This window comes from Phascolarctos cinereus, unplaced genomic scaffold (assembly GCF_003287225.1).
Source record: "Phascolarctos cinereus isolate Bilbo 61053 unplaced genomic scaffold, phaCin_HiC Scaffold_1;HRSCAF=81, whole genome shotgun sequence".
NCBI classification, from domain to species: Eukaryota; Metazoa; Chordata; class Mammalia; order Diprotodontia; family Phascolarctidae; genus Phascolarctos; species Phascolarctos cinereus.
The window spans coordinates 47,608,560-47,630,424 of record NW_027555514.1 but is presented as its reverse complement, the minus strand read 5'-3'; the positions used below and the strand labels follow the sequence as shown (position 1 = coordinate 47,630,424).

The 21,865-nt window shown below is 42.1% G+C and overlaps 1 protein-coding gene and 1 pseudogene across 4 annotated transcripts in view; one reads left to right on the top strand and one right to left on the bottom strand.

Annotated features, from left to right (window-relative positions):
* Nucleotides 1–21,865, bottom strand: part of TMBIM7 (protein lifeguard 2) — a 67,345-nt gene that overhangs the window by 29,489 nt on the left and 15,991 nt on the right. For all 4 annotated transcript variants that reach the window (XM_020987428.2, XM_020987431.2, XM_078151790.1 and 1 more), the window contains 6 exons: nt 21,652–21,730; nt 16,473–16,526; nt 16,158–16,248; nt 6,891–6,928; nt 6,691–6,778; nt 4,653–4,742 (listed from right to left, as the gene is read on the bottom strand). In XM_020987428.2, the coding sequence (XP_020843087.1) occupies nt 4,653–4,742; nt 6,691–6,778; nt 6,891–6,928; nt 16,158–16,248; nt 16,473–16,526; nt 21,652–21,730 (440 nt within the window). The remainder of the gene's footprint in view (nt 1–4,652; nt 4,743–6,690; nt 6,779–6,890; nt 6,929–16,157; nt 16,249–16,472; nt 16,527–21,651; nt 21,731–21,865) is intronic.
* LOC144456653 (small ubiquitin-related modifier 2 pseudogene) lies at nt 68–376 on the top strand (annotated as a pseudogene).

Here is a 21,865-nt window from a genome sequence, read left to right as displayed (position 1 = left end):
TCTCCCCGCTCTCCCTCCCTTGGAGCAGACCATCCTGGTTCCTCTTTTGTGAGGCAGTGGCTGAAGAGATCCCCAGACTCGCCATGGCCAACAAAAAGCCGAAGGACAGAGCCAAGACTGAAAACAATGACCACACTAATTTGAAGGTGGCAGGGCAAGATGGTTTGGTGGTGCAATTTAAGATTAAGAGGCACACACCACTTAGTAAACTAATGAAAACCTATTGGGAATGACGGGGTTTGTCAATGAGGCAGATCAGATCAGATCCCGATTTGATGGGCAACCAATCAATGAAACAGACACATCTGCATAGTTGGAAATGGAGGATGAAGATACAATTGATGTATTCCAGCAGCAGACAGGAGGCACTGACTAAAAATAGAACATATAACCCCACTCCAGAACTGTGCTCCCAAGGAAAACAATACATTCACAACTAGAAAACCAAGATTTGGTTCATCCACATCCCAACTACCGCAGTATAGTTTTCTCTCTTCTTTGATTCCCTTCCCTCATTCCTTTATTGTACATAAAGTAACTGGTGTAGGTGCACAGGCAAAATGTGTATTTTTTTTTAAACTAAATGGCTGATAGTATGTTTTGATCAACATCAAATGGAGATGGGGAGGGGAAAAAACAAACTGGTTCTGTGAAAATATCCCTTTTCTCCATTAGTGGCATGCTCATTCAACTTTTACCTTTATATTCCAGTAAATTATTTTGCTCTCCCTGCTTAACAACAACACCAACAACAAAACACACACACACACACACACACACACACACACACACACAAGTCCTTGCATGCCTTGTTTGATTGGATAATTTCAATGTTTTTCTCTTATCACTGTAAAACCAAGGATGATTTTACAACTTTTTTTGTACATAGCTGTTACATGTAGGGCAATCTCTGTCTCTCAGTAGGAATTAATTACTATAAAGAAATTGATCCTAGATAGTTTTCCTTCAAGTCAAACATCTTGTTGTTTAAATAAACTTCTTGTTTAAAATAATAAAAAAAAGAAACATGGCTTTGGATGACTGTGTATCCCTTTCTCCACAGCATCCTGTGGTCTTCCAGACAGTGTATCTGCATCCATGTAGGTCCTTCCTAGTCAGCACTGAATGCTGAATTCAAAGTTAGCTAGCATTGCCAGCCATCCCTGGCAAACAGTATCCAACTGGGCACTGGTCAGAATATAAATGAATGAACTGTTACAGTTCATATTTGGAACTCTGTTCCAACAGACTGAGTAGTCTTTAGAAGTCTCAGGGAGAGCTCCCTTCAAAGCCAGAAATTCCAGACTGTAGATGGGATACTGGGTCTCATCTGTCACTTCACGTTTTGATGGCAAATGTAACTTGGTGCAGTACTGCTCCCAAGCCTTCCTCCCAAGCCGTCATCATCGAGATGCAGAACAAAAGGCCATGTCTACCCTTAGATGAAGCCTGATCTAGGGGGCTTCTCTCCTTTTGCATGCTCAGGTGAGGTTTTGCTGCATGCCTCAGGGGAAGTGAAAACATTTCAAACCCTTCTATAAGGTATTCACGATCTGTCTTCCACTGACCTAATGTATCTGGCATCTCATCATCCCCCAAAGTCAGACTGCCATCAAACTTGGAGGAAGAAGATTTTTCGGACATCTAGATATAAGTAAAAGCAACATTTTTGACAACATTCATACTCATCATCACTCACATATGGGTTGGCTGTTACAGCTGGCAAAGGTCTTTCTTTAACCTCTTGAACAGGTAAAAACCCAACTATATTTTTCAAGCTTGATCCTCAGTGTTGTGCTGAGCTGCCCTCTTTGCTCGTCAGAGTCACTGTTTTATTAAAGGACCCCCCCACACACACATACACCTCACGTGGAGGAGGAGGCATCACAAAACAGTGTCCAGTTCTCTGTCTGAATTTCTTCTGGTAACTTGTGATGGTCACATGCCTCTGATCATTCATGGAGCACATGGATAGCGTCTCATCCTAATCGTCTTCCTCAAGGGACTATTGTCCTATTGTCCCCTAACTCTCTGACACTGTCCTTTAAAACTTACTGAACATTATCATTCTAACAAATCAATCCTACTCCAAATAGCCAAAAACCCTTATCTACATCAATACTTACCAGGTGATAATATTTCATTGGTAACACTACAGAAGGATCATAGTGTCACTCCATAACACCAATATCCAACCAATTACCCCAGAACAGTACATTAGTCAAATATACATATACATGTATATATGTATTTATCTATGTGTGTGCATGTGTATCTTCTGACTCCCAGTCTCATATCTCCAACCGTGGATGTCCTGTGGACATCTCAAACTCACATGTCCAGAACTGACCTCATTATCTTTCCCTTCCAAACGCTCTCTTATTCCCAAGTTCCATATTACTGTGAAGGGCACCACCATCCCCCCTGTTGTGCAGGTGTCACCCAGATGACACCCAGCCTAGGGGTCACCCTCAATGCTCACTCTCTCTCATCACCCCCATATTTAACATGTGGCCAAGTCCTGGGGATTCTACTTTCCCACGTCTCTTGCATATGCCCCCTTCTCTCCTCTGACCCTGCTGCCAGCGTGGTGAGCTTCCACATCACCTCATGCCTGGACTACTGCAAAGGCTGCTGGTCACTCTCTCTGCCAAAAGTCTCTCCCCAGCCCAGTTCATCCTCCACTCCGTTTTCAAAGTGATCTTCCCCACAGTGCTGCTCTTTAACTGCTTCTGTCGTATCTGACTTTGGGATTTTCTTGGCAAAGATCCTGGAATGGTTTGCCATTTCCTTCTCTGGTTCATTTTACAGATGAGGAAACTGAGGCAGAGAACGTTAAGTGACTTGCCCAGAGTCACACAGCTAGTAAGTGTCTGGCCAGATCTGAACCCAGATCTTCCTGACTTCAGGCCTAGTACTCTATCTGCTGCACCACTCTGCTGCCCTTCCTACAGTTCCCTGTTCTAGGATCCAATATAAAATCCTGTTTGGCTTTTAAAGCCCTTCTATCTTTCCAGTCTTCTTACACCTTACTTTCTCCCACATACCCTCCAATCCAATGACGCTGGCTTCCCTACACTGCCTTCCTCAAGCAAACAACTCTGAATTTTCTCTGGCTGTCCTCCTGGAATTGACCCCCACATCATCTCTGCCTTCTGGTTGCCCTGGCTTTCATCAAAGCTGGGCCAGAATCCCACCTTCTGCACGAAAACTCTCCCAGTCCCCCTTACTGCTACTGCTTTTCCTCTGTGAATGTTTCCATTCTCTCCCATGTATGTGCTGTTTGTGCACAGTTGCTTGCATGTTGTCCCCTCCATTAGACTATGAGCTCCTTGAGGGCAGGGACTTTTTTGTCTTTCTTTGAATCCCTAGTGCTTAGCACAGTGCCTGCCACACAGTAGGCACTTCATAAATCCTTAGTGACTTGACTTACTGACTAGAGGCCTTGAAGGGAGTGGTACCAGGCAATTCTAAGGGAGGAGGTACTTATACAATATATTCTTTATCTTTACAAAAAGATAAAATCATGGACTACATTTATCAACTAAGGTAGGTGGCTGCACTCTTGAGGGAAAAAAAAGGACTATGAAAAAAAATCAACACTTACAGCTCACAAATGAAATGGAATGATCAATGCGCAATATTGTGGTCATAAACCAAAGACAATTTACATACTCTGCACAGAAAATTATGGTGATCAATGGTCATTGTAGGGAGCAACTACATCCACCATGTATCTATCTATCAAATCTATTAGATAACTTTTGGAGAAGCAACATTTGGCACAAAGAAGGCCTTTTTCTTCACTTTAAAGATTAGGGGGTCACTGTTCAAATCAGTTTCTACTCTCCTTCCAATGGACAGAATACTAGCTCTGAAGTCAGGAAGACCAGAGTTCAAATCCGGCTTCAGACACTTACTAGGTGTGTGATTCTGGACAAATCATTTAATCTCTTCTTCAGTTTCCTCATCTGTAAAATGGGGATAATAATAGCACCTCCTTCTCAGGTGCTTAGCATAGTGCCTGGCATATAATAGGCACTTAATGAGTACTTATTTCCTCCCCTCACCTTTACCTGGACCAGAATTACTGGTCCACATTAAGTCCGACGCACATGTTTCTATCCTTGGCAATCCCGGTCTGTGTCCTCCTATAGATTCTCCTTCATGCCCTGAGGAGATCTTCCTCTGTCTTCCTCCCTTTTCACTCTTTAGGAACCTCTGAGCAGCTCATATGCTGTTTGTCTCTTCTCAACCATCCCTTGCTCTCGCTGGTCCATGACTGGACCCTTCCTTCTTTTGATCCTACGTTTCTGGACCCTGTTCTTTCCCTTACACTTCTTGCATGGAGGTCATCCCTAGACATATTCTGAAAGGTCTCATCTTTGGACTTCCTTCAATTATAATTCCTTGAAGACTGAGGTATTGGGGGATTAGAACATCACTGGGATGACGCTGCTGCTTAAAAGATGGATTTGTGTTTCTGGGAGCAGCTGAGCAGCCACTGAAAAGATTTTACCATTTTCCACTTGCAATCTGGCCTACTATGCCCTTCTCCCACTTCTATTCTAAGCTCAAATCTCATAGACATTCCTAATGATGGGATGATAATTAAAAGACTCATTTTCTAATAGGTTTCCAATTATACTTACATAGAAAGGCATAAAGATATAAAGAGTTCCATAGAGGAGTAACATGACAAATAAAGCCCAGGTAATGCCAGAGAAGCTGGTAAAATCAATCTGAGGAAAAATAAAATAAGACACTCAATTAAAGAATATACGAAAAGCATAGTACTTAGAGAAACTGCTGGTTGGTCTCTCCCTACTCCAGTCTAGCCTCCATTCAGTTTTCAAAGCAGTCTAGCACGTCACCCTTCTCTTTAATCAACTCCAGTTACCCTCTAGAGTTATCGCCTAGAAGCTTAACAGGGCATCTTACAGTTAGCCAAAATAAAAAAATTTAAAAAATCACTTCTCTTTCACTCTCTCATGCAATCTTCTTTTTCTTCTTCTTCTTTTTTTTTTTTAATTTTTAGGCTATTGGGGTTAAGTGACTTGCCCACGGTCACACAGCTAGTAAGTGTCAAGTGTTTGGTCTGAGGCCGGATTTGAACTCAGGTCTTCCTGATTTCAGGGCCGGTGCTCTATCCACTGTGCCACTTAGCTGCCCCTCATGTAATCTTCATAACAATCCTGTGACATAGGGACAGAAAAGACTGCTGGCTCTGCTTTGCAAACAGAAAAGCTGCTCTTTCCTCTACAGCATGCTGCCTGAAATCTACCCATTTGCAGACAAGCATATTGGTCTAAAAAATGGCCAGAAAATTTAGGGCCATTCAAAAGAATTATTAGTACTAATAACTCAGACCTGACCCAATCAGAATAAAACAAGCAATGCCTAAACAAGAAGTAGTTTAAAATCATCAAAACAAAGTTTTTATAACCACTTTGTAATATGGTCATTATTTTGCTTATTTTTCTGAACTCAAATGAAAATTCTCTTATGGCTACAGCACCAATAGTCCTTTTTTTCAAAGTAATGATGTGAAAAATGCCCTACCATTAGCTACTACCACTAGATTCGACTCTTGGGCCAGGCCTCTAGCCATTTATAAGTGGGCATGCCTTTGTGCACATGGGCAAATTTTCTGCATGTAAGCACATGTATAATATAGTACATTTTTAATGCTATGGATTGAATTGGCAAATTTGAAAAAAACATCCTAAATCTGAAGTTGGATTCTAATTTCTAACTTTTAATGAAGTATGTTGGATAACAACGTAGTCTTCAACACCTTCCTCATGCTTCTTCTCCCTATTTCCATCACAGAAAGGATTTGTATCAGAGTCTGTTTACAGAGTGACCTCACTAAGGCCTATAGTAAGTAGCTGAGAAAGCAGACCTATTCCTCGTGGACAGGGTGCATACCACTAGAGAGAAGTAGGTAGACAGAGTTTCTGTCTTCAAGATTCACTAAAAGAGAATTTGGCCAACGCAGACTTGGGAGTCTCTCGGTGCAACAGATGGAGAACAGATCTTGGAACCCATGTGATCCAGGCTTGAACAGATCTGCACCTAGGTTCTAATCCTACCTCTGACACTACGGCAAGGGAAAAAAAAATCTCCCTCAAATACTGCCTTAAACAATCTTGGGAAAGGGAAAAAAAAAACTTTATAAAGGGTTTGGAAGTATCTTTAAAAAGGGTTTGAGGGAAATTTCCAAATAAATAAATAAATAATAAAAAGGGTTTGAGGGGCAGCTAGGTAGCACAATGGATAGAGCACTGGCCCTGAAGTCAGGAGGACCTGAGTTCAAATCTGGCCTCAGACACAGAACACTCACTAGCTGTGTGACTCTGGGCAAGTCACTTAACCCCAACTGCCTCACCAAAAATAAAAGGAAAAAAAAGATGCTAATAATAATAAATAAATAAATAAAAAGGATTTGGAAGTTCCTAAGGAAGCACATTCATTCCTACAATCTTGCTACTCTTACATCTTGATAATTAATCAATCAATCAGCAAGTATTTATTAGGCATCATCTCAGACTATGTCTCAGCTGTTCTACTAAGACTAAGGATACAAAGAAAAGACAAAAGAAGCCGGCCCTGTCCTCATGGCACTCCCATTTAAACCCAGTGTTTCTGAATGGTCCTTATAACAAACAGATGACAAATCATACCTACTTTTGTCTGTAGTGCAAACAAGGTGAGGCCCCAGGTCACCAAAGCCGTTCCTCCTATTGCCCACATCACTTCTTCAGCTTGATAGAAACTGAAACCGAAGAAGGATGATCACTGTTCACATACATCAGCAGAAGCTCATGCTAAGAAAGCAAATACTAGAGACTGCTAGAGAAAGCAAGCAAGCCAAGCCTGTGACTTACACAGATACAGCTCCCAGCAGCAGACCTTCCGCAAGCGTCTGTAAGCAAAGTCAGAACAAACGGTCAAGTCAGACTCCCGAGGAGTGCAAGTCTGCAAGGGGTGGCTTGGGAGGGAGAGGACAAGGGCAGTGAAAATGCATGGGAATCTGACGGGAGTTTTGTGGCTAGCAGCCGTTATTATTTTTTTTATTAATTTATTTTTAGTTTTCAACAATCACTTCCATACACTTTTGAGTTTTAAATTTTTCTCCCCCTCCCTCCCTTTCTCCCTCCCCAAGACAGTGCACAATCTGATATAGGCTCTACATATACATTCCTATTAAACATATTTTCACATTAGTCATGCTGTAAGGAAGAATTAGAACCAACAGGAGGAACCACAAGAAAGAAGAAACAAAACGAAACAAAACAGAAGAAAAAAAAGAGCAAATCGTATGCTTCAATCTGCATTGCAACATCATAGTTCTTTCTTTGGATGTGGAAAGCATTTTCCATCATGAAGCCTTTGGAGATGTCTTAGATCCTTGCATTGCTGGGAAGGGCTAAGTCTATCAATATTAGTCATCACACAACATGAAGTACAACCTTCTCCTGGTTCTGCTCACTTCACTCAGCATCAGACCATATAAGTCTTTCCAGGTTTTTCTGAAGTCCACCTACTCATCATTTCTTATAGCACAATAGTATTCTATTACATTCATATATCACGACTTGCTCAGCCATTCCCTAGTTTATGGGCATCCCTTCAATTTCCAAGTCTTGGCCACCACAGAAAGAGCTGCTATAAATATTCTGTACATGTGGGTCCTTTTCCCATTTTTATGGTCTCTTTGGGATATAGCCCTGGAAGTGGCATCTGTTTCTTAGCATGCACTCGGAACATTTAACACTCAGAGTGATTTGAAGTATTTTGTTCTGACTCACAGATCACAACCAGGAAAACAATATACACAAAGACAACCACACTGCAAAAAGGAAAGACGAAGAAACAAAAACCGAACTCTGCAATTACAGTGACCAAGCCTGGCTCCAGAGAGGAGTTGAGAAAACACATGTGTCTCTCCCTCCATTGTAGAGGTGGGGGACTATGGGTATGGAATACTGCATATGCTGTCAGACACTAGCAATGTGTTAGTTCTCCTAGTTTTTTCCCTTCCCTTTTAAAAAATAAAGGATACTGTGACTTGACGGAAGTAAGGCTTCCCTCTTTCCCTTCATTCCATCCTTGAAATTTAAACTACTGAGGAGCAGGGAAGAAGAAGTCAACCAAAGCACCTATTCTGACCTATTCCTCCTTCATTTCCCTTCTCCCTGTCTTCTCTCTTCCCTTAGGTCACAGCTTGCCCACTATGCCATTTCTTTTTTTTTTTCTGCTGAGGCAATTGGGGTTAAGTGACTTGCCCAGGGTCACACAGCTAGTAAGTGTCAAGTATCTCAGGCCAGATTTGAACTCAGGTCCTCCTGAATCCAGGGCCGGTGCTCTATCCACTGTGCCACCTAGCTGCCTGATTCTCTTTCTTTTTTAAACGTTCCTAACGTAAGATGTATGTGAATACCCCTGCAAGATACGTATGCCCTCATGGGTTGTCTGAGTTTATAGACACGTGACTTGTGTGGGGCAGTGATTGATACTTCTGGAATAGGAGAGTCCATTTTTCACCTTGAGGAAGCAGGAAAAGGTTGGAGAAGGCTGGGGACTAGGTATTTGCTACTTCCCCTGCCCATCACTGAGGAGTCTGAGGTTCGATTTGGATCTGACCCCTCAAATATTGCTAGTGCAGGGGGATGAGTCCAGTTCAAAACCAAAGTTTCTTTCCTTGTTGCCAGCCCCTAGCTTACCTTTGCCAGCTGAACTTCTATGCACCAAATGCTGATTACATAAAAGACAATCACAAAGAACAAGTTGACCAAGGTAAGCTCAGAATTGGTACATGATTTAAACATTTTGAAAGATGATACCATAAGCAAATTAGTGCAATATAGAAGAAATTATCTGTCAGATCTATGAATAGGGAAAGAGTTCATGACCAAACAAGAGATAGGGAGGTTCACAGGATATAAAAGAGACAATTTTGATTACATAAAATTAAAAAGTTTTTGCACAAATAAAGCCACTGAAGTTAAAATTAGAAGGAAAAACAGGAAACTAGAGGAAAAAACTGCAGCCGATTTCTCTGATTTCTAAGTTATAAAGGGGAACCAAGTCAAATTCACAAGAAAAAAGCCATTCCCCAATTGCTAAATGGTAAAAGGAAATGAATAGGTAGTTTTCAGAGGAAGAAATCCAAGGTATCAATAACCATATGAAAAAATGATCTAATTTTAAATAATATTTATATAGTACTTACTATGTATGGACCAGGCACTGTGCCAAGGCACTTCATAATTACTATCCTATTTGACCCCCACAACAACCCTGGGAAGTAGGTGCTACTATTATCCCCATTTTACAGATAAGAAAATTGATACAAGCAAGGGTTAAGTGACTTGCCCACCTTCACAAAGGCACTAAGTACCTGAGACTAGATTTGAATTTCCTAACCCCAGGCTAGCAGCCTATCCACTATGCCACTTAGCTACTCCTAGAGAAAAGCAAGTTAAAACAATGGGGAAACAAATACACTAATGCATTATTGGTGGAGAACTACTACTATTATTCTGGGAAGTATTTTAGAAAATTGCTATTGAAGCGGGCTTATTCCCTTTGACCTGTGCAGACCTCTACTAGCTCTATACCCCAAAGAGATTAAAGAGGAGGAAAAGGACTCATATGTTAAAAAATATTTATTGCAGCTCTTTTTGTGGCAGCAAAAAATTGGAAACAGAGGGAATACCTATCGACTGGGGAATGGTTGCACAAGTTATGGTATGTGAATGCGACAGAATGCTATTGTGCTATAAGAAATGGTAAAGGGGATGGTTTCAGAAAAACCTGTGGAAGACTTGCATGAACTGAAAAAGTGAAGTGAGCAGAACCAGGAGAACAATTTATAGACAATAATAGCAATTCTGTCAACATAATCAACTCTGAAAGATTTAGTAGCTGATCAACACAATGACCAACCGTGATCCCAAAGTGTCACAATGAAACATGATATCCACTTTCAGACAGAGAGCCAATAGACTCGAAATACAAAACAAAGACTCTTTTCTTTTCCTTCTTTCTTTCCTTTTTTTTTTTTTTGGACACGGTTAACATAGTGATTTGTTTTGCATGGCTGTACACATTATAATTATAACTCTTGCCTTCTCAATGCATAGGGGAAGGAGAAGAGAGAATCCCAAACAAAACATAAAATAAGGCTGAATTGAATGAACAAACAAATGAAATGACAAGTGGTAAAGCCATTTATCCAAACAAGACAACAGAAATTGAAGTTCTACAGATTAGACTATATCAAAAATACATAAGAATGAATGAATTCTTTAAATAGGAGTGAAATAAGGTCTCGACTCAACCAAGAGACACAGGCTCCAATCTTACTCAAGAGAAGGCTCTCTCCAGAGTCTCTGGGGAGGACGAGCTAGAAATCAGGGACATGTTGAGAAGTCAGCTTCTCCTACGCGTTTGCAACTTCCGAGGTCTCTCTAAGCGTCCCTCTCCTCAAGAGCATTCTCTCTGCCAATCTGGAGTCACAACTCCTTCTGCACAAAGCAAAAATGCAGCACAGAACCAGCAGCTTTGAGGCGTATTCTGCCTAGGTATTCTACTGGAGAGGCAGGAAACCATACAGCTTTAAAACTGCTTGTATTTTTCAGTCTCACATGACATTTTTTACCACAGCTGCAAGCTGATTATTTTATCTTTTTCTGCCATTTCCCCCATCACTTTAACTCACTGGTCTCTTTCCAGAAATTCTTACTTGATCCCCAATGACTCTACTGACAGTTGCACCTAGAATGGGGGCCTGGCCAACAAGCCCCAGTAACACGCATGTTTGGTAAGCTGCTTCTGGAAGCACCTGATCCCACAGAATGAAAGGGCCAGGCTCCCTGCTTTAGAGGATGCCCAGGAGTTCTCAGCCATTTCCAATCCACTTATGACTGTCTGCTGAGCCAGAAGTGGGCATGCATAGAAAAGATTCCCATAGGGACAACTCTTTTCCTGCCTGAATGACTCTGAGTGAGGAGCCAAGGACTACTGTCCTCTGGAGGGGAAGAGAAGGCTGGCACCAGCAGCCTCGGCTCCCCACCCAAGCTGATGTGAAGGCAAGACCTCATGGCCCTCCTTCTGCTTCTGTCTCTATTGTGTCTGTTCTTTGGCTTTGGAGATGGAGAGACGAGGCTGTGCAATCTCATTAGATCTCCAAAGGTCCAGGGATGCGAGCGCGTGGCCAAGCTGAGCACCAGAGCAGCGCCTGGCAATGACCTGGGGATCCAGCCTAGCTGAGACATCCACTAGCCCTGCTCTGGGGGATCTGACTTGTCAGAGCCAGTGGGGGTTGGGATAGAAAGCCCCAGTTGATAAAGGCTACCTACACCTCATGTTTGGGGAGAGATCAGCTGACAAAGCTAATTATCAGAACTTCATTCTTGTTTAACAAAGGAGGTTTTATCTACATTTGCTGGCATACTAGCCATCAACATTAATCAGCAAATTCATGGATTGTGCTAGGGTTCCTGGGTTCTGTTTCTGACTTTATAAAGGTGCACCAGGAATTTCAAACGCCCAACTTTGGAACATCCCCTCTCCTGCCTGGACTTCTGCCACACAGCCCTTTCCAACACCATTTCTCCCTTCCCCTTTCCTCTTCTCCAGCCCCATTCTGCTCCCTCCCTCAGCACCCCCTTTCTCCACCCCTCTACTCCCCACCAAATACTCAGCACCGGGCATGAGCCTGACAACCACTAAAGCTGCCTTAGGCCAACAGCACCACCCAGCGGCAAATCCAAGTATTTATTGATCCAACTGCTCTTCCCTCCATTTTTCTTACCCTAACCGTGGGCACACCCTGCCCTTTCTCCATCTTCTACGTCTCACCGCCCAGGGCAATCTGTCTCCCGGTGCGCACATGCTCTTTATCCTCATCCCCAAGGAGACAAACCCTTGCCAAGCCCCTAACACAGAGAGAGCACTGTGCTAGGTGCAGGGGCTCTAAACCAGGAAGGAGGTCGCTACAGTTATTCCCCAGGGACCTCAGGGGGAATCTCTGTCCAGCCTCCAGCAGCAGTGGTCGTTCTCTTAACTGACAATAGACTACTTCTTGTGCCCGGGAGCTTTTCTCCCCTGAGGTACAACCCAGCCAGAGTGAGAGTGACAGTGAGAGAGTGTGAGAGTGTGTGTGTGTGTGCTTTTTCACTCCCTCCTTACTGACCACAGTCTGACGCCATGCTCAGATGTCCCTTGTCGATTAGAAAAATTCACAAAACTTCCACTCGACTCTGCCATACCCTCAAGCTGTCATCCTGTGTTTCTCCTCCCTTTCTGTGCCAAATTCACAGGCATCTCTGTTCATCCACTGCCTCACTAGCCATTCAGGTAGCAACCTACCCTAACCCTCTACAGAAATGCCTTCCTCTAAGCTTACAAACATCTGCTAAATCCAATGACCTTTTCTTAGCTATCATCCCACTTGACCCATCTGCAGCTTTCGACATTGCAGACCAGCAGTTCTCAGAATGGGGTCAGAGGACCACTGGGGGTCCTCAAGACCCTTTCCAGGAATCCTCAAGGTTAAAACTACTTTCATAGGAATACTAAGATGTTTTTGTGTCTAATACAGTAAATATAGATAAGTATAATCCAAACTAAAAAAAGTTCTTTGAGATCTTCAGTAATTTTTAAGAGTGGAAAGGGGTCCTAACATCAAAAAGTTTGAGAAGCACTGCTGTAGACAGTATCCTCCTCTCTTCTCCTGCTTCTCCTGTTACCTGTCTGATTACTTCTTCTTAATAAAACAATTAAAAACTCTTCTGGATGAGTTGTGCCCCAGTGGGCTGGCTAAACAGCATTCCCTTGCTCGAGTTCTCAGTATAACCCTAAGGGGGCTCCGGGGTTCTTCTCAGAGCCTACTTGTCTGCATTTCTCCCCCATAGCAATCATCAGTGATCACTGCCCTGTATTATTTAACCAAGTAACATCAATTAACTTTCACAAAGGAATATTTGCTGAGAAGAAACAGCAAGAATAGAAGTACAAACATCTCCCCCACCCCAGCACCCAGGGGGTGATGATGATGAAAGTGATGTTTGATGATGATGATAATGATGATGGCCAACACTCAAGCAGAGGCAAAGGAAGATGTGCCACACCCGAGGGATAGATACTTAACTGCAGTCCCCCAAGTTAAAATCAACGATTTGCCACCCTGGGGAAAGCATAATATGGGAAGTGTGAAAAAGATTTAGAAAAGGTATTTCATATAAGATTAAAGCAAAGGTATGTGGACTTGTAGACTAAAAGACCAGCAAACAGTCAAATGCTTCCTACAGACGCATTTATATTGTTGAGGAAGTAATAGAACCACCATCAGTAAGTTTCTGCCCCTTGATAACAGGACCATCAGTTAAAGAACCAGCCAGCAGTTTGAGAATAATAATGGGAAAAGAGAGAGAAAACAAAGCTGTAAGTTCCAAACAAAGCTGTAAGTTCCAAACAGTGGATGAATTTTTAAAAGGGCAGCATCTAGAAGACTCTAAGTCCCATATGTTTTTAATGCCCACCAGAGATGGGGAATCTGCAGCCTCGAGCCCCTTATCTGAGGACCTCGAGGCACATGCAGGTTCCTTATCCCTGGCCCAGACTGTTGAGAGGCTGTGCAGAATTTATTAAACCTGGGGTGTTCGTTCTTAAAAAAAGAGAAAAGAAATGAAAAAAAAAAAGGACACCACATATGTTGGGTTTTAAGATACGTGTGATCCCATCCAAAAACCCTCAGCTGAGATTCCTATATGGCTGCCTGGATTCCAATCTCCCTGCATCTGGAGGTACAGTCAGTTTGGGGATGGTCAGGGTTCGAGGCCAGGCACCACCCAGGGCAGTGACTTTTGTCGGAACCACTTCACAGGCTCACTGTCATGTGGCAGGCTGTGGCAAACCCCAAAGGACCTTTCTCATGCCGCCATTCTCCCACTCTGATGTTATGGTTCAAGCCATACCAATGGAACATCTTTATTAGGGTGACCCCAGACAGGCAGCCGAGTAAGCCCCTTGTAAGAGCCCAGGGCCACCTCTGGGGTGGAATGGAAGGCCTGCTTGGGATTCCCCATGGGCCAAACTTTTAAACGCCGCAGTGGCAGCAATTTATCATAAGTTCTGGATATAGCAAACCATTGAGAAGCATACCTACCCAATCAACACTCTCTGTGTTTAGCCAAACTGGCCTACAGCTGAAAACTCGGAACTCCACCTGTACGTGGCATTTGTACAGACCATCCCTGCTTTTTGCTTCTGCCTCCCAGAATCTTCTTCCTTCCAGGCACACCCCATGCACCAGGAAGCTTTCCTTGGTTCCTTCTAGCTGCTAGGACTTACACCTTCCTCAAATCTTCTAATATGTATTTATTTGCATATGTTTCATATGTTCTCTGCCCCTCTCCCCAGGGCCAGGCAAGTTACATCTGCCCCTCAAGGCTCTTGTACTGGAGGGGTTTGTGGGTAAATCTCTCTCTGCTAGCTCAAGTCCCGACTGGCCAGTGCAGACACCCCAATTACATTTCAATACTTAACACTTATTAGCTTTTACCAAAGGAGATTCACTTCAAAGACTCAGCCAGCGCAAACATACATTTTCCCCAGTAGCTCTGGGGCTACTCTCCTGTACCTTGGTATCTGGAAGGAAGCAGGCTCATCATTTAGCTGAGTTCCTAGCCAGCTTCGGTCCCACCGAGTTCACGTCTAGAAGCAGCACAATTCCTAGATGAATTCTTCCTCTGGAAGGCGGCTGCCAAAAGATGTCCCCTTGTTCCCCCAGGACACTGAGAAAAACTCAGCTGGGCTCAGACTCTCAGAATCCTGGGGCTTGCTCTTCCTATCTCTTGAAACTGTCTCTAAGAGTAAAGGAGTCATTGAGCTCCCTCAAGAAGTGCATGAGGCAAAGACACAGCAGATAAAATTGCTGAGTCTTTTTAAATGTCTGCATAGCTATTCAAAATGGAGCCTCCTAAATGTCCACACCTGCTCTAGCCTCTCCTAGTGTTCTCCAAGTGCAGACACCATCTAAAGGACATGCTATACATGGGTATGTATGACATACGCATGTGCTACTAATAGACACATCCACATAGATCCCAAGTAGAATCTAAATTCCTTAAGGTCAGGGACAATTTCAATTTTGCCCTTGTATTCAGACCTAACACAGAGTCTTGTCAATAGCAGGAGCTGAATAAATGTATGTGGGGTTGAACTGAATTGAATGATGCTTGTATATTGAGAAACCGAAATGTTTTAAGTTTTAATGTGAAAGTCAATGAGATTAATCTCTGAAAACTCCCAGAAATCCCTTTCAGAAAATACTCATTCTCCTCTTGTTAAAACTGTTTTTCCTTTAAAAAAAAAAACTCAAAACGTCTGACCCAATATTATTTTTCTATTTTGCTTAATTAAAAATATTGCAACAGTGTTACTTCTGCCATTAGCCATTGTAAATGTACATTATTTCAAGCACATTATAGGTTAAATAGATTTCTGTGGGGTGACCCAGTAGCCTAAGAAATATTTATGGCATTCTTCCTGCAAACAGTGACCCACATCTCAAGCAGTGAATCCAGGGCTGGTGCTCTATCCACTGCAGCACCTAGCTGCTCCTATTGCACTGAATTCTTATAAGCATAATAACCAACCAAGATTCCAGAGGACTAATGAGGAAACATGCTATCCCCCTTCTTGATAGAGAGGTAAAGGGCTCAGAATGAAAAATGAAACAAATACTTGGGGGTTTTTTTGCTTTTTTTGGTGAGGCAGTCCAGGTTAAGTGACTTGCCCAGGGTCACATAGCTAATAAGTGTCAAGTGTCTGAGGCTGCATTTGAACTCAGGTCCCCCTGACTCCAAAGCTGGAGTTCTATCCATTGTGCCACCCAGCTGCCCCTTACTAGAGCAAATATTTGTTTGGACATGGCCAAGGTGGACATTTATTTTGACTGACTATACATATCCGTGATGAGTTTTACTTTTTTGGGGGAGTGAGGATTGGGGAGGGAGGGCAAGAAGGCAAATCTTGGCTGATTAAAACAAATAAAATATATTTTAAAAATAAGACAGGTCTGATAACACGACAAGATTGATCCCAGGGGTGAGATATAATAAGTCTTAAGGATTTCTACTTACAAAAATGAAGAGGAAAAAGAAATTCTCTGGCACTTTGTGACGGGCATCTTCACAGCAAGATAGTGTAATGATTAGGACTAAAAGTACTGGGCTAAAAGACAACATTAAGCTATGTTATTAATATCTAATACCTAGCCACATTACAAGATAATCAACAATATGTAGTGCAAGAGAAATGTGATTATTTAGTGCATTAAAAAATTTTAAATTATAAAAGTACCACAGCAAAAATGAGGGGTGTGTGTGTGTGTGTGTGTGTGTGTGTGTGTGTGTTTTACTGGAAAGACAGTTAGTGTTAAAGGGGATAATACTTACAAGAGAGCATAAGTGAACCAGGGATTCAGGAGCACCCAAGTTTTTAGAGGTATGCTAGTCAGAAACAAAAAGATAATAGTGTTTAAAATATGCCTTATATTTCTAAAGAATATAGACAGGAAATAGAAACATTATTTCAGACCATCTCAATGAGAGGCAAATCATCATGGAAGAAAAACAGTAAGTCCCAAGTGTGATTTACAAAAGAATTTTACATTAGCCACATCCAGTGCCCAAGACTTGTAGCGTCTCATGTCCGCCATCACTGTCCTACGCTCTATTCCCCCTGCCCAGATCCTATCACAGGTCCTTATTATGCCCTGAGTAGACCATTGCAAATGTTTCATAACATGGTCACTACTTTACCTCATTGTCTCCACTAATCCTTCCCGACCTTTTCTCAGTATTGGATGCTGTCGGCCATGCTATTCTCTTAGACACTGTCTTCGTTCTGGGTTTTAGAGACATTGCTCTCTCTCTCTCTTTCTTTCTCCCTCCCTCCCTCTCTCTCCCTCCTTCCCTCTCTCTCTCTCTCTCTCTCCTCCTCCTCTCTCTTCTCCCTCTCCTCTCTCTGTCTCTCTCTTTCTCCTCTCTCTCTCTCTCTTCTCTTCTCTCTCCTCCCTCTCTCATTCTCTCCCTCCCTCCCTCTCCCTGTCTCTCTCTCTTTCTCCTCTCTCTCCTCTCTCTTCTCTCTTCTCCTCTCTCTCTCCTCTCTCCTCTCCTCTCTCTCCCCCTCCTCTCTCCCTGTCTCTCTCTCTGACTCTCTCTCTTTCTCTTTCTCTCTCCCTCTTCTCTCTCTCATCCTCTCCCTCCCTCTCCCTGTCTCTCTCTCTCTCTCCCCTCTCTCTCTCTCTCCCTCCCTCTCTCTCTCTCCCCCTCCCTCCCTCTCCCTGTCTCTCTCTCTCCCTCCCTCTCTCTCTCTGTCTCTCTCCCTCCCTCCCTCTCTCTCTTCTTCCTCTCCTCTCCCTCCCTCCCCTTCTCTCTCTTCTCCTCCCTCTCCCTCCCTCTCTCTCTCTTCCCTCCCTCCCCCCTCCCTCTCTCTCCCTCCCTCCCTCTCTCTCTCTCCCCCTCCTCCCTCTCCCTGTCTCTCTCTCTGACTCTCTCTCTCTTTCTCTCTCCCTCCCTCTCTCATTCTCTCCCTCCCCCTCTCTCTCTCTCTCCCCCTCCCTCCCTCTCCCTGTCTCTCTCCCTCCCTCTCTCTCTCCCTCCTTCCCTCTCTCTCTGTCTCTCTCCCCTCCCTCCTCTCCTATCTCTCTCTCTGACCTTCTCTCTCTCTCTTTCTCTCTCCCTCCCTCTCTTATCCTCTCCCTCCCTCCCTCTCTCTCTCCCTCCTCCCTCCCTCTCTCTCTCCTCTCTCTCTCTCTCTCTCTCTCTCTCTCCTCCCTCCCTCTCTCTCTCTCTCCCTCTCCCTCCCTCCCTCTCCCTGTCTCCCTCTCTCTCTCCTCTCCCTCCCTCCCTCTCCCTGTCTCTCTCTCTCCCCCTCCCTTTCCCTGTCTCTCTCTCTCTCTCTCTTTCTCTCTCCTTCCCTCCCTCTCTCTGTCTCTCTCTCTCTCTCTCTCTCTCAGCTTGCTGCCTACCTGCCCAATTGCTCCTCCTCAGTCCTCTCTGCTGTATCATTAATCACAAGGCTCCTAATCATGGGTCCCCAAGGTGCAGTCCTGGGCCCTCTTCTTTCTCACTCTCATTGACTTCATCCCCTCCTATGAGTTTAATTATCCTCTCTGGGCAGATGACTCCAAGATCCACATTTCTGCCTTCATTTTTCCCCTTAGCCCTGCATCTGGCATCACCAAAACCACCCATGAGACATTTAGAATTGGATGTCCTGGAAACATCTCAAACTCATCATGCCTCAGACTGAATTGACCATCTCCTCCTCCTACACAGACACACACACAGATCCTAAGAGAATTTATGCCTGAACCTTCTTACCATCATTTACTTACGAAGACGACATCACCTAGTTAGCAAGCTTACCCGCTACGTGTCTGGTGTTAACTGGCTAGTTTCCTGTTTACCTAGTGGATTTCTTCCCTGCCTGTCATCAGTTCTTTGGAATCTGCCCTCGCTTGATCTTCGAAATTGCACTGCATTCACCCTGCTTGGGGAAATCAAAGCCCAGATAAAAGGGAGTCGAAGCTGAAGCTCTGGGCTCACTCATTGTTGTTGGTGGTGTTGAATGATGCCTGTGCTCTGAGCACAATGAACTGCAGTTTTTCCCTATCTATGAGGCTGGGCAACAGTCCCTAATCAGCGGCTCCTTGGGCCATTTTTGTCCCAACCCTGCCTGCCTTCCGAACTTCCTTACTTCTTTTGTGGTCACGACGGTCCTTCCAGGCCCCCAGGTTTGTAACCTGCGAGTCGTCCTTGACTCCTCATCTTCCCTCAGCCACACAGTTGCTAAGACCTGTTCGTTTCACCTCCACCACAGTGCTCCAATCAGACTCACACAACAATCAGCCCAGTGTAGGCCCTGGTCCCCTCTCACCTGGACTACTACAACAGCCTGCCTCAAGGCTCTCCCCACTCCCATCAGTCCTCCAATCTGCTGCCAGACTAACTTCGCTAAAGCACAGGTCTGATCATGTCACTCTCCCTCTTAATAAACTCCCACCATCTCCTATCACGGCCAGAGTCAAATACAAACGGATTTCTCTGTTTGGCGCTGAAGGCCCTTCATTACCTGCCTCCAGTGCCTTATACTCCATTCCATTCATGCCTTCACCCACAATCTGCCATCCTCTGGCTGAACCTTTGCACAACCTATTCCTCCTAGCTAAAATGCACATTCTCCTCACTTCAAACTTCAAGATTCCTTCAGGGTTTCCTTAAAGCTTAGCTTAAGCAGCACCTTCTCCCTGAGGCCTTTCCTTTGCCTCCCAATGGCTAGTGAGTTCTCTGCCCACCTTCCCCCATTGCCTTGTATTTATCTTGTCATACATACATATGCGTATATATATATATATATATATATATATATATATATATATATATATATATATATATATATATATATATATATATATACGCATATGTGTATGTGTGTGTGTGTAAATACACATATATGGGTGCTTGGCAAATGCTTGTTTATTGAACACATGGAAGGCAACACTTAGTAAGCACTAGGGGCCAGACACTGTACTAAGAGCTGGGGACACAAATACAGGCAAAAAGAAAGTCCCTGACCGCAAGGAGATTAAACTCTAATGGGAAATTGATTTACTGACTGATTGATAAGAGGTCTTCCAGTCTCTGCTCTCTTCCTGTTTCAATCCATCTTTCAAAACAATGATAGATTAATCTTCCTTAGGTGCAGATTTTTTCTTATGACATCTTTTATTATTTTAATATAGTTACTGGATCATTTGCTAGGTATTGTATGGGGAAGAAAAATCAATTGACTCTGACACTCAAGAATCTGACACTCAGAATCTATACTTGGCCCCATGTCTCATAGTCCTCTAACTATAGCTACACTTTACAAGGTAGATGTGTTTCCTGACAGTTTAATTTTGGTTTATCAAATGCTTTTTTAAATATACTAGAAATGATCATGATCTTAAGGTATCCTCTAATCAGCATTATGAGCATCAATAACTGTGACGCGTCCTTTGACCGGCTTATAGATCATTTGGATTTTGATTTGGAAAGGGCATCATCTAGCCCTGAGAAGTTCCATGACTTGCCAAGGTCACAGAGCTGGGATTTGAAGCCAGGACTATTAACTTCAAAGCTAATTTTCTGATATGCCATCCTGATTTATCTGTATTATAAATTTAGATTTTTGTAAATATGATTTTCTTAACATTGAGCCTAGTTTTGAGAGAGGAGCTGTGTGTATGTATGTGTGTATATTTGTGTATGTAAATACACATATAGAAGTGCTTAGCAAATGCTTGTTTATTGAACACATGGAAGGCAACAAACATTTAGTAAGCACTATGTGCCAGACATAGTATATCTATATATCTGTATCTATATCCATATCCATATCTATATATCTGTATCCATATCTATATATCTATATCCATATCTATATCTATATATCTATATCCATATCTATATATATGTATCCATATCTATATATCTATATCCATATTTATATCTATAGATCTATATCCATATCTATATATCCATATCAATATCTATATATCTATATCCATATCTATATATCTATACCCATATCTATATATGTGTATCCATATCTATATATCTATATCCATATCCGTATCTATATATCTATATCTATATCCATATCCATATCTATATATCTATATCCATATCTATATATATCTATATCCATATCTGTATCTATATATCTATATCCATATCAATATCTATATATCTACATCCATATCTATATATATCTATATATCTATATCCATATCTGTATCTACATATCTATATCCATATCAATATCTATATATCTATATCCATATCTGTATCTACATATCTATATCCATATCAATATCTATATATCTATATCCATATCTATATCTATATATCTATATCCATATCTATATCTCTGTATCCATATCTATATATCTATATCCATATCTGTATCTATATATCTATATCCATATATCTATATCTATATATCTATACCCATGTCTATATCTATATATCTATATGTATCTATATCCACATCTATATATCTACATATTTATATACCTATATCTACATATCTATATCCATATCTATATCTCTATAGCTATATATTTATATCTATCTATATCTATCTATCTATCTATCTATCTATCTATCTATCTATCTATCTATCTATCTATCTACTCATGGAATTTGGAATGGCCACAAGGAGATAATCTGGGGGGAAAAGACCCAAATTAGAAAATAAGAATAAGTTGGATGAAACTGATGAATAAAGAAAATCAGGATTCACTACAGTTTGGGGAGGAAAGAGGGTAATGTTAAAGCATTAAGTTAGAAAGGTGTTTTTTTAAATAGAATCACCAGACTTTTAAATAGGTGGTTTCCCAATGAAAAAATATTACTTAAGATCTGGGAAAGATTAGCTAGTTTTTACCAGGAATATCAGAAGTGTTATCTATGGTAATAGGTAGAAAAAAGAGATGATATTGGATAATGATGAAAAAAAACCATTGTTATTACTAATAATTCTGGACAGATTAATAATTTAATATATAGAAATGATACTTACCAGAAAATAAACAAGCAGATTACTCCCAATGTTATCATCAACTGAAATGTCAAGATGAAGAATACTTTTCTGATGAAACCTATGGGAAAATATAAATCATCAACTGAAATGTCAAGATGAAGAATACTTTTCTGATGAAATCTATGGGAAAATATTTTTTGTAACTAAATATTAAATTCTAGGAGTAAATTATTTGTAAATATCATGATCTTTT